Source organism: Alosa alosa, chromosome 10 (assembly GCF_017589495.1).
Source record: "Alosa alosa isolate M-15738 ecotype Scorff River chromosome 10, AALO_Geno_1.1, whole genome shotgun sequence".
Taxonomy (NCBI): domain Eukaryota; kingdom Metazoa; phylum Chordata; class Actinopteri; order Clupeiformes; family Clupeidae; genus Alosa; species Alosa alosa.
This window is the reverse complement of record NC_063198.1, coordinates 3,550,142-3,566,591: the sequence shown is the minus strand read 5'-3', so window position 1 is coordinate 3,566,591 and position 16,450 is coordinate 3,550,142. Positions and strand designations below refer to the sequence as shown.

Below are 16,450 nucleotides of genomic sequence, written 5' to 3'. Positions count from 1 at the left end.
CTGGTGCAAACCATAGAATCACATCGCGAATGCAGCATAAAAACTACACCTCCCATCAACGTTAGCAGTTTCGCGTTGTGACTCGCTAGTAGTCGCTTATATCAAATCCAAGAGCGCGCAGAAAAAGCGGAAAGTTAGACTAGCCAGCCAAGATGCAAAGATTGAAGAAATTAGTTCTTCTATCCACCGAATTCATTGGATATAGGAGAAACGGGATGAGATTCTGAGAATGCAGTAAGAGAAGGAAAGGTAACCTAACATGCCTTTTAGCCCAGTTGATGTATTGGCTGCAATATGCAAAATATAGCTGTAGCGAACCAGCACAAAAGTAGCCTCTGGTAATACTCCCATTTTTATTCAAAGGTAGAACGCTACTGACAACTCCAGGCTTCCACGCATGCTTGTTTGTTTACACCGAATACAAGCTGGAGTGCAAAACGAAAGTAGGCCTAACGTTTGCCTACTGCCCCCATCAATGCAGATATTTCAAATAAAAACTAAAAGTATAAAACATATATCCTTGATTAGCCTATGTTGGGTTTTGTGGAAGAGAAAATTGACTGTTTTAGTAGTAGTATTAGGCAGTATGCTGTCAGATAGGTCACCATGGGCATATTTGGATTAGCTATAGATGGATTCACAAATAAATAAATTAGCCTACATTTGGCAGGATACTTAATAAACAGGCTAAATGCAAATATGGCAATGTATTATATTATTTTACATTAACAAAATGTAGGAAAATGGAACAGACTGAAAATAAAGTAGACATTGATCTTTAAAATCCTAGATCTTTAAAATCCTAACCATGATCCAACTCTACTACTGTAGTCCTCTGATGAGGAGCTGCCATTTGGCCTTCCATGAACACTAAAGGCTAATTTATGCTTCTGCATTGACTTGACTCAGTGGCTATGCCATTACCTTGATGCCGATGTGAATCTTCAGTTCTGCGTGTTCTCTGTCTGTGTAGCTCGGCACCAAAACGGTAGTTAGAGTGCCAAACTCCATAGACTGCTCTGTTTAAATATTAGGCCTTTTGTTGCTTAGAAAGACACGGTATTGTCTCTCTCTCTCTCTCTCTCTCTCTCTCTCTCTCTCTCTCTCTCTCTCTCTCTCTCTCTCTCTCTCTCTCTCTCTCTCTGAGGATATTTGGGTTGTGTCTGCCAGCCAGTATGTTAAGTACTGCTTGCTGGCGAAGTGCTGATTTCAAAACATTACTGACACAGGGTTAACTGCAGTGTTTCCCATACATTGACTTATTTGTGGCGGCCTACCACAATATCAACATTGACCACCACACAATGTTTTTCCAGGTTGTACTAAATTGTGCTTAAATCTGGTTAGCATCATAACCATGCTGTGCTAATTTGCTAAAAACTGTTGCATTCAAGTTAATTCTGCAAACCTACCACCACAAATATAATTAAATTCTGTGGGAAACACTGATGATTGAACAGTGTCTGTCATTGTAACCAAAAATGAGTCCATTTGCAAAGCTGTCGGCGAATTAGCATGTTGCTACTACCCACCGTAGGTTGCTACACCAGCTATCAACCCACAGGGCAAGTTGACCAAACAGTCTTTGCGGTCTGCATTGCCTAGTTTTTTGGAAAATGCAATCTTTGATCCTAAGCTTCTGTTTTTGCTCTTCAGCATTCCAGAGTACTCCGACTGCTGAAGTACCCATCACAGGATGCGGAGCACACCCAACAGGTAAAGACTTTTATGTTTCTAGGGCTAATGCCCTTTGAGTTACTCTTCATTCTCTTTCTTATGACTGAATAAAACCATTTGCAACCTGACCTTGTGTTAATAATAACTGAATGTGTAACCTAGGTGTAACACTCCTGAAGGGTAAATATTGAAATTATATCAATTTTAAAGCAAAAACCAAAATAATAATTTGGCTTTTACTTCTATTTTTAGAGAACAGAACAGGCTTATCGACACATTCACAGCATTGTGGATTTTAGTAAAAATGTTATGAAGCCATTGTTGGGGGAGGCATATGTCCACAGTGGTGTAAGTGACTCTCCTAATTTGTTTTTAATATATATAAATATTTCAACTCTGCCTGATTCCACAGCTCCTTTTAAATGAAATGATTTATTCTACTATTAACAGGAAGTTGTTAACCTACCACTGGAATTTGTGAGACATCTGTCTTTGAAAGTTCAGCAAGAGAGACCAGGTAAATCCCTTGGAGACTTGGAGCAACAGTTGTTGCTCCTTAGTTTCCTTGACTCCATCACTAAGATTGTAAGCATTGTGTACATTTCAAATAACAAAACAATCAGACACAATGTAGTCCTGTGATGTTTAGGCTATTAATTAATCACATCTTGCAGTTTGCATTCAACATTTCTACACACAAGCCAATGTACATTTATAAATGTTACAAGGCACTTCAAACTCCCACATTATTAGACTCTAGCAAGAAACTCAACTAATAAAATATGAATAAAGTTAGATCAAGATTGTTATTACAGTTAAAACAGAGAAGCCTGAAGTCAGGAGTCTGAATCATTTACCTCTCACTAATGAGGAACAATAAGATGGGCATTTTAGTGGGTATTTTAAAGTCTGAGATTTGCATGATTTGCTTCAATTGAACTTGTACAAGAGGGTAGAAACACTCGAGATGCTTGTGCAGCTTTGCTGCTTGGCCAATTCATAAACACATTAGCAACAGTCGCTGGTTAAGAGAAGATGGCACTTGTGAAAAAACTTTAATATTTTTTACAAAGGGAGCACCAAATATTTTGTTTTTGGTTTATTGCACTTTGTATGTAATTTGATAAGTTAAAAACAATTCATTTTTTTCACATTTCATTTTTTTTCAATGCCTAAGACTTTTGCACATTTACACTTTTGCAAGTGCACGATAGGCTTAACCTATCAATAGCCATAATATTTGATGAAAGAAGGGGTAGGTTATGTCATCAAGTTGTTTTCAATAGCACCTAATAAAACTGTTTTTTTTTTTTTTTTTGTGATCAATTTTCATCATCATTTATATCATTCAGACATACAGAATAACTTCCATAACATATTACAGTTTGTGTCAAATGGTGTAAAAGACAAAAAACACAAAAACCCTCTCCCACCCTCTGCGGTCACAAAACGAAAGTCAAACAAAAAAACTAATCAAACAAAAAACTGAAATCTCACCCTGCCTAATCACTCTCCTCTAGTTCTTGTGGCACTGAGGTCATTAGATCTGATATTTGTGCTGCTGCGCTTTCCCATAGGTTGATGGTTGATGATTTAACTTTATTAATCCTTGCTGTAGATAGCTCGAGCGTCACTATATCTAGAAAATACGCTAACCACTGTTTTATGCAAAGGGAGTGAGGGGGGGGGAGCCAACGTTGAGCTATCATTTTCTTGGTTGCAGTTGAGCCGGCTAGCCAAATTTTCCTCTGTCTCTCAAGCAGGTGTAATTTAAGTGTGCTTGCAAAGCAGCACACTTATTGTTCTTAAGTTTTATTATTATTATTCCCGTCTCCCTAACTTTTTGTCAGCTCTAGCGCCTAGGCCCTTTGAGACAGAGACACCGTTCCAACTTTAAAACGTCCGGTCAGTACCGGTGTAAGTTGGTCGCGAAGATGACGTCAGGTGGGCGTGTCGTTTGTCCGCCATATTGGATTGAACAGAAAGCGAAACTAAATTTTCACAGGTCACAAATTTGGTCCGAACGACATTACATACATTACTTACATACGTACATTAGCCTCACACAAGTTACCAGAAGGATTTTTGATTTTCGAAAGCGTTTGCCCGTCACCGCCAAACGAAATTGGCGGCGAAGCTCCAAAACAGGAAGTCGTCCATATCTCAGGAAAACTGTCACATATCGATACCAAATTTTGTATTTGAACTCGGGACTCCAATGTGAGGGTGCATAAGCTAAAAAAAAAAAGAAAACATTCCAAAAGTTTCCAGCATTTGGCAAACCACCCACCCGTATTTGGTAACTATCACCTTCCACATTTGCAGTTGTGCTGGTACATCTATCAAAATGCCTTCCAAGTATGCACAATGTCTCTGGGCAGCCACAATGTCTCCGGGCAACCTTGCCCAATCATGAAATCCTTGCTCTGCCATGGGATAGTATGGACTTACGAACTGAAATGGTAAGGAGAACATTAGCTATTTATTGCTGACGTAGTACAGTTATTTTCACATTGACGGTATTCAAATTAAATTTTTCATTATTGTTAAATATCATGATGGGAGAGTATTATTAAAAATGTTACAAGTATGCAAATGCATATGTTTACGGGCATTTAGGTTTTACTGTGTTGTTTTGTTGTAAAGACATGCAAGGCATTCTGGGCCGTAATGAACAGTGGTCGGCCGCACTCCATAGGCTATGTATTAATATGAATAGGTGTTTCTGTAAACCTAGGGACCATAAACGGCTATCTCGGTTACAAAAATGTGCTGGTAATCGCTCATTGAAGAGGGAACTATGATAAAAAGATTGTTTTCCTAAAAAGCATGGAGTTGACGAAAGAATAAGCAAGCAATATCACGTTAATGTTAAATAGCCTACATCTGAACGCTAGGTGCCAACGTTGTATTACATTTCACTAGTGTACTTGAAATACGGTGTGAGCTTCACAAGTAAGGAAGGTGCAAATATTATGTAATTTATCATGGGAAATTATTGGAAATGTTATTTCTTGTTTATTCTAATTGCAAACCACACACATCCATTCAGAATCACACGCATTACACTTTTAATACCTTGAAAAGACTCATTTCGCTTTATTTGATGTTGCCTAGCAACACAGCGTTCAGAGCAAAGATTCTAGAACAGAGCTTCAGAGAGACACGTTTTGAGTTCGTGGCCAAGTACCTAAATATCGGTTTCCATGTGTATGTGCTGGATGGTGTGCTTCCTTTATGAAAGTGTTTTATAGAGTTACAGACATAATGAGTCATGTTGTAGTGGTCAACATAAATGTGCCCCTTCTGTTATTAGAATGCTAAGCGGAGATTTAAAATCATTCATTTCTTGTGTGGCTAGAAGCTAGCTAGCTAGGTCATAGGGAGGAGATGTTGCTGTAATGTTATGGGATTCATGTTGCTTAGCATAATGCCATGGTCATTTGATATGAGATGCTTGTACTGTAACCGTCCACCGTGAACTTTAGGACTCCTATTTTTTTTTACTGAGAGTAATTCAGGAAGCATTTTAGCCCTAAAAGTAGCGCCTGAGTCTGTGACAGCTTAAGCGAGGACTCCTAATAAGACCGATTCACAAACAATGTTTTGTGGTGGCATTTCACGTCGCGATGTTTTGAAATGCGTCTGCAGGAGCTAACAATCACGAGGGAACAATTTTGCATTGTAGGCATAACTAAGGGATGCTGCGTGAATAACGGTAAGCGCGAATGAAGTGGCCACTTCTTAATGGGAGTCATTGTATGGAAGTAGGCTAAGTAAAATAGAGATGTTTAAAACAAGATAAAGTTAGGATATGCCCGCTTGACAACGGCAGAGATAACTGGCCTTTGGCCATAGCAACCATCCATTTAGAACGACTGGCCTTCATAGCAACCAAGGATCTTGCTGTGATTCATGTAGCTACAGTATGCATGCAATGTGATGCAAAGTATAGAAAGGTGATGAAATATACAGAGACAGGTCAAGAAATATAGTGCAATGTAGACAGTAGTATACAGTTGATTTACAGAAGGTGGTTTAGAGTAATATGAATTAAATAAATATGTGCAGTGTATTAGCAGTCATCTCATACAATAAGTAGAATAATGTATGTAGATGTAGCAGTAACATTATAATAGTAGAAATAATAACATAGATATATGCAGTGTATTAACAGAATATAATAAAACAGAATAAATATGGATATTCAATATGACAGCTGTATGTTATGTACATATCTGTTATATATTTATGTGCAGTGTGGAAACCGTGTGATTGTAGTGCAGAAACAACATTATAAGAGTAGTAAGAATAAGTCTATGTGCAGAATGAATAGTATAAAGATCAGTAGAATAACTATGTATAAATGTAATTACAGTAGGCCTATGTACATTTGTAAAAAAATAGAAAACTATGGGTGAGAGGGATAAATGAATTTTATTTAATCGTAAAAGTAAATTGCATTCAATTAAATTGCAATTAAAAATCTTTCCAGTAGGCTTTAATGTCACGCAAAAAGTACAACCAAAGCTGAGCTTGATCAACTAGAACGTCTAAAGAACCAGAATGTAGTTTTTTGCTGGGTCCCAGGCCATGTTGGTCTGAGGGGAAATGGGAAAGCGGACAGTGCTGCTAAGCAATCCCTCAATGAAGAAGTCACAGAATGTCAAATCCCTGCCCCAGACCTTAAACCTATACTAAACTCTTACATCTCAGATAAGTGGCAATCTGAATAGGATTAATGTACCAACAACAAGCAAGGAATGTGAGCTGAACAAGCTGGGTCGTTATGGGCCACACAAAATACGGTGTTGCTAAAATTACTCCTATTGTGGCTATTAGAGACATGCGTTCATGAGTATCCAGCTACATTCAATGAGTTAAGTAAAATACATTCACACACACAAAAAAAAACATCACTAATGTTGTGGACATTCCTTTATTCTGAGATGCATCAATAGGCTCTCAAAACAATCTCAAACAGACATAAGGTCTTTATAGAGCAAATCCATATCATATTTGTCAAATAAACCAGTAAAACAGAATTAGGGGATGGAATATATAACATTCACACTCATAGCTCATATTTTTAAAATAAATCAGTGAAAAAGTATCCTGACAAACAAGCAGCATTTTAATGCCTTAGTCATATTTCATAATTTCAAAATTTTCTCTAGGTTACCTGATAGCCCAGTTTGAGAGGTGCAAGACGCCAAGACATTATTTATTTTTGCAGCCAATCACTGCTGCTGTTTTATTTTATTGATTTGATTTTAGTAATAGAAGCTAAATTCGAAGGCAGGCTACAGGTAAAATCCAACGAACCGCATTCACCCCGCAAGGCAATAGTTGAATAGAGCTTTTGAGGTATTGCCACTGCTCCAACACTGAAAGGCACTGTTAGAATGCTTGGATCAAGCCAGGTTCAGCATAGCGTATATCACTATCTGCTCACGTTGGTGACCGGACCAGGGCAAGCACACTTTCACAGTTCCCGCCGGAAATGCAGTCTAGTTTAGAATCATCATTAAGCAACAAAACAATCGGGTCAGTAGGAATTAGACACCCCATCACATCAGATATAATTGATGTTGTTTTATGCCAGAACTCATGCACCTGTTCACATTCCCAGACCATATGCAGGAAAGTCCCAGTTTATTCAGGACAGAAGGTACAATAGGGAGTGGGAGTAGCTTTAGAGATGTATCTCTTCTGAGGTGTCCAATATGTCCTATGACATATGTTGAAGTGGATATACTGGTGATTTGGATTTTTGGAGCAGTGAAAAATGTTGTCCCAAACTGCATTCCAATCAATTGTGTTCCCCTCAGGGCTCAGCTCTAGCTCCCATTTCTTTACTATTGGGAGTTCTCCTATGGACACTTGCATTAATTTAGCATAAATCATGGACACTAACCCTTTCACAGGGCAATCAAAAAACCATTTAATGACTGGGTGTGCATCAAGACAGTTTCCCCATGGCACTCCATAACACTTTAGGGCTGATTTTAAGCAAAGATAAAAGTAAAAGGATGTCCTGGGGACCTCAAAACTAACTCTCAGGTCTTCAAAACTCAACATGCCTTTCTCATTGAATAACTGGTCCAGAGTGTAAATTCCTCTGTCACTCCAGTGCTTACAAGCAAAAGGTTTGTTACCAGACATTAAGTGTGTATTGTGCCATAATCGGGTATTAAGATGCCACCTATTGGTGTAGCGCAGGTGCTCCTTCACCTGTTTAAAGTTGGCCAATGTGTTGGTGATAATGGGGTCAAGGGTTAGCATACACTGGTGGACAAACACCAGCAAAGGCAAGGTCTTGCAGTCTTAAACTTCCAATGAGGTTTTGCTCTATTTCTCTCCATGGAACTGTAGATGAGGGGTCCATCCACACTCTGAGGGCCTGTAGCTGAAAGGCCTTGTAGTACATTTTAAAATTGGGGAGAGCCAGGCCTCCAGTGCTTGTGGTACGTTGCAGTGTAGAGTATTTTAGCCTAGGTTGTTTATTGTTCCAAATATACTGCCGAATTAAAATATCAAGTTTCTTCCAGAAATGTATTGGTGGGGGCAAGGGGATCATTGTTCTTAAGAAATTCACACGGGAAACTATGTTCATTTTAACAACCACAATCCTAGACCGTAGTGATGCCGGCAGCGCAGACCACTTAGCCAGATCACTCTGAACGTTACTTAATATAGTTCCATAGTTGTCCTGGACAACTCGCTGTAGTGATGTGTGTATGATGATGCCCAAATATGTAATTTGGATTGGTATTGTAACACTAATAGTTGATATCACATGCCTATTGTTCAATAAAAGAAGATTAGATTTATTCCAGTTAATTTTATAGCCAGAGATTGAGCCAAATTCGTTAAAGATCCTAAGAATTTTTGGAATAGAGTCCTCAAGATCAGAGATAGCAAAATATCATCTGCAAATAATGATATCGAGCTGCTTATGGATTTGATCTGGACATTACAGATTTTATTTTGCCTTATGGCTTGGGCTAATGGTTCAAGAGATTGCAAATAGCATGGGGGAAAGCAGGCATCCTTGTCGAGAGCCCCGTTCGACGGGAAATGGCTGAGAATGCAAGCCATTGGTTGAGACTATGGCTGTGGGATTTGCATATAAAATACAACCCATGTCAATAAATTTGGCCCCTAAACCAAGTCTCTCCATGACCTGCCACAGGTAGTTCCACTCTAGGCGGTCAAATGCCTTTTCTGCATCCACTGATAAAAACTGCTGCCGTTGTTGGAAGGTTTTTGGCTTCTTCTATTACATGAAATAGTCTGCGTATATTGTCTGCGGCATGGCGTTTTGGTATAAATTCTGATTGGTCGGGGTGGACTAGCTTCTCAATAAAGCGCTCTATGCGGAGTGCCAAGACCTTAGAATAAAGCTTAATATCAGTCCCAATGAGACTGATGGGCCTGAAATTTAAGTAATCCGTAAGATCTTTGCCCTTTTTTGGTATAACAGAAATTAGCGCAGTGTTGGTTTGTTGGGGGAAAGTATCCATCTCTATGGCTGAGGTTAAAGCTTGTAAAATGGTAGATCCTAATATGTCAAAGTATTGTAGAAGTAGTTCTGATGTAGCCTCGTGAGACCATCCTGATCTCGCAAGCTTTCAAGGTTTCACTCGCAGATCAGTCTGGCAACTTTTCGTTAAAGAGAATTTGGAGCAGTTCACCAAACGAACGTCCAATCAGCGTTGGCTTTGAGGCGGGTTGAGGTGTGACTCAACGAACAATATGACTGCATCCACAGATGAGATGAGCATAGCTATTATATCGCGCAAGTTTTATTCAAATTAGAAAGTATTCCTGGGTAAGCTGTGAAGCTATGAGTCTCAGCCATGCAGCTGGGAGGAATGAACGACACAGACATCCTCCACGGCCGCTTCCAGTTCATAATGGAGGAATATACTTTCTTCAGAAGTGTAGGGCCTACCGTGAAAACTTGATGGGAATTGTCGTTGATTAGGTTCATGTCACATACAAATGGTAAGTTAAAACATCTTAACGTTAGTTACGTTACCTAACTTAATTGTATGTTAAACGAAGGAATTAGAAGAACACTTTGTTCATCTAATTGATTGATTTGGCCCGTCGATAACCACCAAAGGTGGTGATAGACAGATGGTTTATCCAATCAGCTAACCAGTATTTCCGCCCCCTTCCCAAAAGTTCTTCAATGAAAAGTTCCCAGATGGATATGCGGAGCAAATCCATCTGGCAGAGTCAGGTTAGTTCTGATGGAATTCCACCTAACCCTGGCGTTTTCCCTTTTTTAACTGTTTTTAATGCTTAATGAGTTAAGTTCCTCTAGTGTTATAGGTTGACCCAGTTTTTCTGCCTCCTCTGGGTCAAGCTGAGGTAGATCCAGCTCTTTTAGGAACTCCTGACACTGTGTCGGATCAGGATTGCAGGAGGACTCGTACAACTTTGAACAAAAGGATTGAAAAGTGGAGTTTATCTTTAGGATTCGTTGAGATACCTCGGTCTGAGCGAATGCTGTTGTTAATAGCTCTGGATTCGCTTTGTTTTAATTTCAGAGCAAGCAACTTGCTTGGTTTACAACCATTAAAATAATAATTTTGCTTCACTAATAATTTTGCTTTAATTTTGCTGTGCGTTATGAATTCAGCTCTCCTTAGCAAATCGTTAAGTTCTGTTCGACTAGTTATTAGAAGAGTATATGTAGATTTAGAAAAACAAGTTTTAAGAGACTGCTCTAAAGACTTACAATGTTCTTCCAACTCCGCAATCCTTACCTCTCTCTTTCTCTTCAAATTGACTGCAAAGGAAGTCGTGAATCTCTAATAAATCCTTTAGTTCCTTGCCAAACGAATGCAGGGTCAGAAACTGAATCAGTATTGATTGATATATACTCAGCCAGTTTGGCTCTACAGTGGGCAGTGCTTCGACTTGGCCAGCTTCCCTCGCGGTCCGCGCGGTATCACGCGACTTGAATTTGTTTTTTCCAGTAACGCTGCAACAACCCAAACAACCGGCAGATGTCTCAAGTGAGCAGGGTGTCTCGTAAAAAGAAATGGAGCCTGGAAAACCCTACACAGACTTCACTACAGACTTTAGCAGACTGGTTTAGAAATAATTTAATAGCCAGAAATATGCCTGCCCTGCCCTAAAAAAAAATATTTTGGTTAACTGCGAAGTGAATACCGCTTTGCAGCCGTAGAAGAAACGCAGGACAAATTGAACATTCTGGTTTTCTCCCGAAAGTGCAACGATGATAGACAGACATCATTTGGACAAAATATAGAGCATATTAACCTCCGTTGCTCAGCCAAATGCCTTCCTGTTACGTCCTGTTATCACGGAGTTACAGGAGATAAACGATTTTTGATGATCACAAGTTTACTTCATTAGCGTTTATTTTTTTGATTATTAAAGAGTGTTTTTCATTTAAAGGCTTGACTTCGTGCTTATTCAGTAGAGCATTTGGTGCTCTTCCCAATCCCAGACGTTCACATTGCATGTTTGTTTGTAATGGATTCAACCGCGAGATACGCTTGTTATAGGCGCCGATACTGTGGGTGCTCCGTCGCTCGAGCACCCACGTGTGCCAGCTTAGAGTCCCGGCTAAATTTACATTAACTGCGATGTTTGATTTAAAATTAATGTTAAATTCAGCATCTCTCATAATGTGATTGGCTACAGTGTATGTTGCTGTCAATCCCCTACTCCATATACTAACCACCAATGAGAGCGTCTCTCGTTTGAAAATTCCTGACACTTCCCACCTGAAGAATTAACGCAAGGCTTTGTCGGGTCTTCAGCCCCAAATGTTTAAAATGTATATAGCCCTGAATATCATTTTAAAAGTAGTCTGACAAAGCTTATTGTTTTGTGACGCAGCTAAACACTGGTACCTCATAGAATGTCTATAACATAGCCTAGGTGTTCGCAACTCACAAAAGTGAAGCAGATAGATTGTTGGCTTCTGATGGTATCTTGCTAATTCATTGAACTGCATTAGGTGACACAAATGGTATTGCCTTTATTGTATAACTCCTTGTCTAAGCGACTACCAGGCCTATGGTTTTGAAAAGTCAGATGTCACATTCGAAAATTAAGAATTTATTGACTTGAAAAATACGCAAATTTTTGCAAACTCCCTTCATTCAACCCTTGAAGACATTGCGGTCTGGTGCGCTATGTAGATCAAGCTGCACCATTTAATTTCTCAGAATTTAGGTCTACTAGGCCTACAATAACGTCATCACCAAATACATCTTTTATTTTTAGTTGATCAACCACAAAGAGTAGCATAGGCCTACTGTGCACAGTGCACTGACGACTGTAGCAGCCCAAGGTAACCAGTTGTTGTAGATGAAGGGCATGTTTCAGATAACCTGGACAACATGTTACCTGGGTGTTGCCTATGTTATTAATTGATGGTAGCCTACAATAGTTAATTGATTCGCGTAACATATTAGTTATGGCAATAAAAATCTTAACGATATAGGCCTATTAACTGACCGCCCGATTCACGTTGGCGGGGGGGGCGGGGGGGCCATCAGACATTTGTTCCCAAGGGTCTATGAATTGTTAATCCGGCCCTGGCCCCAACGAACGCAACTTTCCACCTCTGAGACAGCTTAAAAGAAGTCGAGAGGACTCCTAACTCACTAAGACCTACTTACTGTAGGCTGCGCAAACCACAGGCCTTTTTTTTGGGCAAGCCTGCATTCGAGGCAGGCCTTCTGTTGAAGAATTTTATATAAATCCTGCGCTAACAGTAATCCTCCTATCCTTGCTACCACAGCTGTGGATGGTGTGGCATGCTCACGCTTTTTGTCTCCTTCTTGCAAACTAGGCCTATAGCCCAACCATTTACGTCTTCAAAAAATACTTGCCAGATGTGCCTTCATATCTTTGGGCTTCATTCAGCATTTTGTTATTCCACTGGAAATTGCTCTTCTACATTTGCTGCCTGCTGCATCCTTTCTGTTTTGTATTGTTTAGAAAACGTTTGACGTCTTGAGTTAATGCATTAAACATCGTTTGCTGGTAACCTGCCACAAATAGACTACAGATTATTGCGTGCGTACATTCTCTGGTCTCTCCAAAATGTGCCCGTTCTATAGGCTGGCCAAGTGCGTAATTCTGCGGCATAAAGCAGATGTATTTATTGTACAGAAAAATAAAAATGACATGTCAAGCAGTCAATTGACTACATTGCAGTCAATAAGTAGGGCAAATTAATTAACAAAACCAAAACATGGGTCATAGTTGTCAGCCTCTATTGCGTAGCCTGTTAAAAACGTCGCCAGATAGTATTAAATCGGCAGAATTTCTGCAGAAGCCTACCCAGGGCTACAGATTAATTCTGAACAGTTATTTCTCTACTGGCTCAATTATCACACCACTGTTTTGATTTGCGTAGTTGCGTTACCCCCAACACTGACAATGTAGACAGCAAATTTCGATTTCGATTTTTGTTACCACCGTGTAGTCAAGCCTTAAGCCAAGTAGCCTAAATCGAGGAAATGTTTAATCGTGACCTGATCCAGCAAAATGAGTCACAGTGACCAAGAACTCAAAATTGAGATATTGGTATCTTTGGAAAGATGGGAACATAAGCTTTAAAATGATGTATTGGTCAAAGTCCTATCTTAAATGGTTATGAAGTTACATTCATTTGAATTATGGCGTGGCAGCACCTTTTTCCAACTGAAAACCCGAGATAATCGCATTTAAAGTTTTCCGTCCGTTTTTTGATGACCTCTTCAGTAATCCTTGGCATCCAGAGCTGCACCCAGTGTGTTTACAACATGATTTTACTAAAGGCATTTAGATACTTAGAAAAAGCTATTAAATCAGACTGAAACATCAATTATTTCAAAATATTTATTACATATTATTCAATATTTATCAAATAATTCAATAATAATTTAAGGCGCTTTTTACAGAGATTCAATTCATTTAAATTCAATACAATTCAATTCAGCTAATTTGACAGACTCATGTCCAAAACCACAAAAGACAGAACAGATATATATTAAAAAGGACTAAAAACTTAAGTAGATCAAATATCACATACAAACACAGACAATTTTAGCTACAGTAGTGTGCCCTCAGTCTGGATGTGTAACAGGAACATTAATGAATACCTCCCAAAGATTTTGCAAACATACAATATTTTCGCTTTCAAGCCTTTGCGACAGTGCCACAATGTCTCTGTGTGTGTGAGAGAGAAAGGGAGACTGAGAGAGTCAGTACAGACTAGGGGTGTAACGGTACACAGAAGTCACGGTTCGGTTCATACCTCGGTTCGGACATCACTGTTCGGTACGAGTTTGGTACAATGGAGGGAAAAGCAAAACAAAAATGCAGAAAATGTTGTACATGTCTCAGGCTATACCACCTAGTGTCATACAGTCTCTTCCCTGAGCTATCTGCAACAGCCTGAAGTGTGTAAGATGTAGGCTAAACAGTACAATAAGTACCCAGATTCCATCTGTAACTTGTAAACAAAATAAGACAATCAGCTATAAAACTGAAAATAGGCCTACAGCATCACACTATTTTGCCTTTTTTAAAAAAACGAAATTGCTCCTTTCATTTCATAAACGGACCACAACTAGAAGTCACGTGACTTTGCCCTTTGACGTTAACTCACCGCAGCATGGTTTGTTTATTAGCCTGGTTAGCGTTGTCACTTTATTTTACTGTCTATGCACTTAACACTACCAGCTCCTCATGTGAGAAGTTACAAGTTACCCCAACATAAAGGTAATTACCACGCGATTTACATAGCTTTCTGTCATTACGAAATCATTTAATTTAAGCCATAGGTTTTGGCCCTATTTGTATGTGTATCCAAAGGCTGCTGAAGCGCGGGGAAGTTTTTTTCCCCCTCGTTTCAGTGATTGGTAGCCTACATCATCTGGGTGATGGCTTCGAATATGTGTAGCATTTTTTCCACTCACATACCCAACAACTGCTGAACAACGCCGACACAGTTTCATCTTATCCACCACTCTTTCGCCTGTACTAACGTTACTGTAACTGAAGTTCTCAAACTTGCGATCTTAAAGAGACCAGCGGATCCTCTAACTCTTGTGGGTCTAACCTTAGTGCTGCTAATGACTGACGGACTCGACCGACGACCTGACAAAAAAAACATAGGCGCCAATCAGAGCTAAGGCGAGGCTACAGATTAGCGTTAGGTGTCGCTAAAGAACTCCCGTAACTCTCACTACTTAACAGTAATTGCGCATGACATTAATTAATCCGCACACGAGTTTTATGTATTTTTATACCGTGTGTTCTCCGTGTAAATTTATGCACCGAACCGTGACGCCCGTACCGTTTCGGTTCAATACGAATACATGAAACGTTACACCCCTAGTACAGACATACTAAATTTTTCCTTTAAAGCCTTTGAGACCGTGGCAAAATGTCAGTGAGTGTGTGTGTGGCAGAGAGACATTGACTATATATACATGTATCTACATAGAGAGAGAGAGAGAGGGAGACTGAGAGAGTCAAAACAGACATACTACATTTTCGCTTTAAAGCCTTTGAGAGAGGGGCAAAATGTCAGTGAGTGAGTGTTTAGTGTGTGTGTGTGTGTGTGTGTGTGTGTGTGTGTGTGTCAGAGAGACATTGACTATATACATGTATCTAGAGAGAGACTGGGAGACTGAGAGAGAGTCAGTGAGTTAGTGAGAGAGTGTGTGTGTGGCATAAACACAGAGACACATAGTTGGAATCATATTTCAACTCTACGTTTCTTAGGTTCTTTCTCAGTGAAACAGCTCACCTCCCCAGCTGGTTTTGGGCATGTAAAGTTCTTTGTATTGTCGGTGCAAAACTCACGAATGTGTTGGTAAAGATAGTCCTGACGTTTCAAATCCAAACCAGGAGGCTTGACAGCAGGGGGTCTCTGCATTGGTGGTGCATCCTCTTTGAGCAGGCATATTTCACGTTCCTCAGAATTGGCAAATTTCTTGTAGAACACCCAGCCAGGATAGTCTGCTCATTCTGAAAATACAGAAGATTGAGAAAAAATATGAGTAAATCATCCATTCTTACAAGCGCACACACTTGAACAATTACCTACATATATCAACACGTTATTGATGTAATCTACATACCTGTAATGCTGGTGTTTGGTTATACCCCAGGGAGAGGTCAGAAGAATGGCTTGAGGAATGACTGCCAGTCACGCTGATTCACAACGACACAAGTCAGTCATTGGCTTTGTACGCACAATGTAGGGCACTAGGGTCTTCCACAGGCGTCGAAAGGTCACAAGACTCGCCACACGATGTTCTGATAAAACAAAGTAGGGAAAGGCTTGCTTAATTTCTGTATCAATGCACTGTTTTCAACATCTCAGTTTTTTTTAATACTGTTGTAATCAGTAAAGGTAGATCTACTTATTATGTTTTTTCAGCATAGGCTTATTTGCAGTGTAGGCTTATTTACATAATTTCAGCACACAAATGCTCAGTAATAAGCAAGGATGTAGTGGTAGCTAAACGCAAGTAAAACACAGTTTATCTACATCTTAAAAGTTTATGTACCAAATGCAACTATTAACATTGCCAAATCCCACTGCATTATCCTGATTTAAGATTGAACCCACTAAGGCCTGGAAACCATCAGACTATGATAAAGAGTAAGTTTAAAAGTATACAGGCCTTACAGGATTAATATCACAGCAATAAGCTTCCATCATCAAACATGTTCTGCATGTCTTTTTAAACATCTGATTCTGCATAGCCTACTACAT

At 39.5% G+C, this 16,450-nt stretch overlaps 1 protein-coding gene across 2 annotated transcripts in view; it reads left to right on the top strand.

Annotated features, from left to right (window-relative positions):
* ippk (inositol 1,3,4,5,6-pentakisphosphate 2-kinase) overlaps positions 1-16,450 on the top strand; it is a 73,278-nt gene that overhangs the window by 13,659 nt on the left and 43,169 nt on the right. For both annotated transcript variants that reach the window (XM_048254231.1, XM_048254232.1), the window contains exons 2-4: positions 1,657-1,716; positions 1,930-2,025; positions 2,128-2,194. In XM_048254231.1, coding sequence (XP_048110188.1) covers positions 1,657-1,716; positions 1,930-2,025; positions 2,128-2,194 — 223 coding nt within the window. The remainder of the gene's footprint in view (positions 1-1,656; positions 1,717-1,929; positions 2,026-2,127; positions 2,195-16,450) is intronic.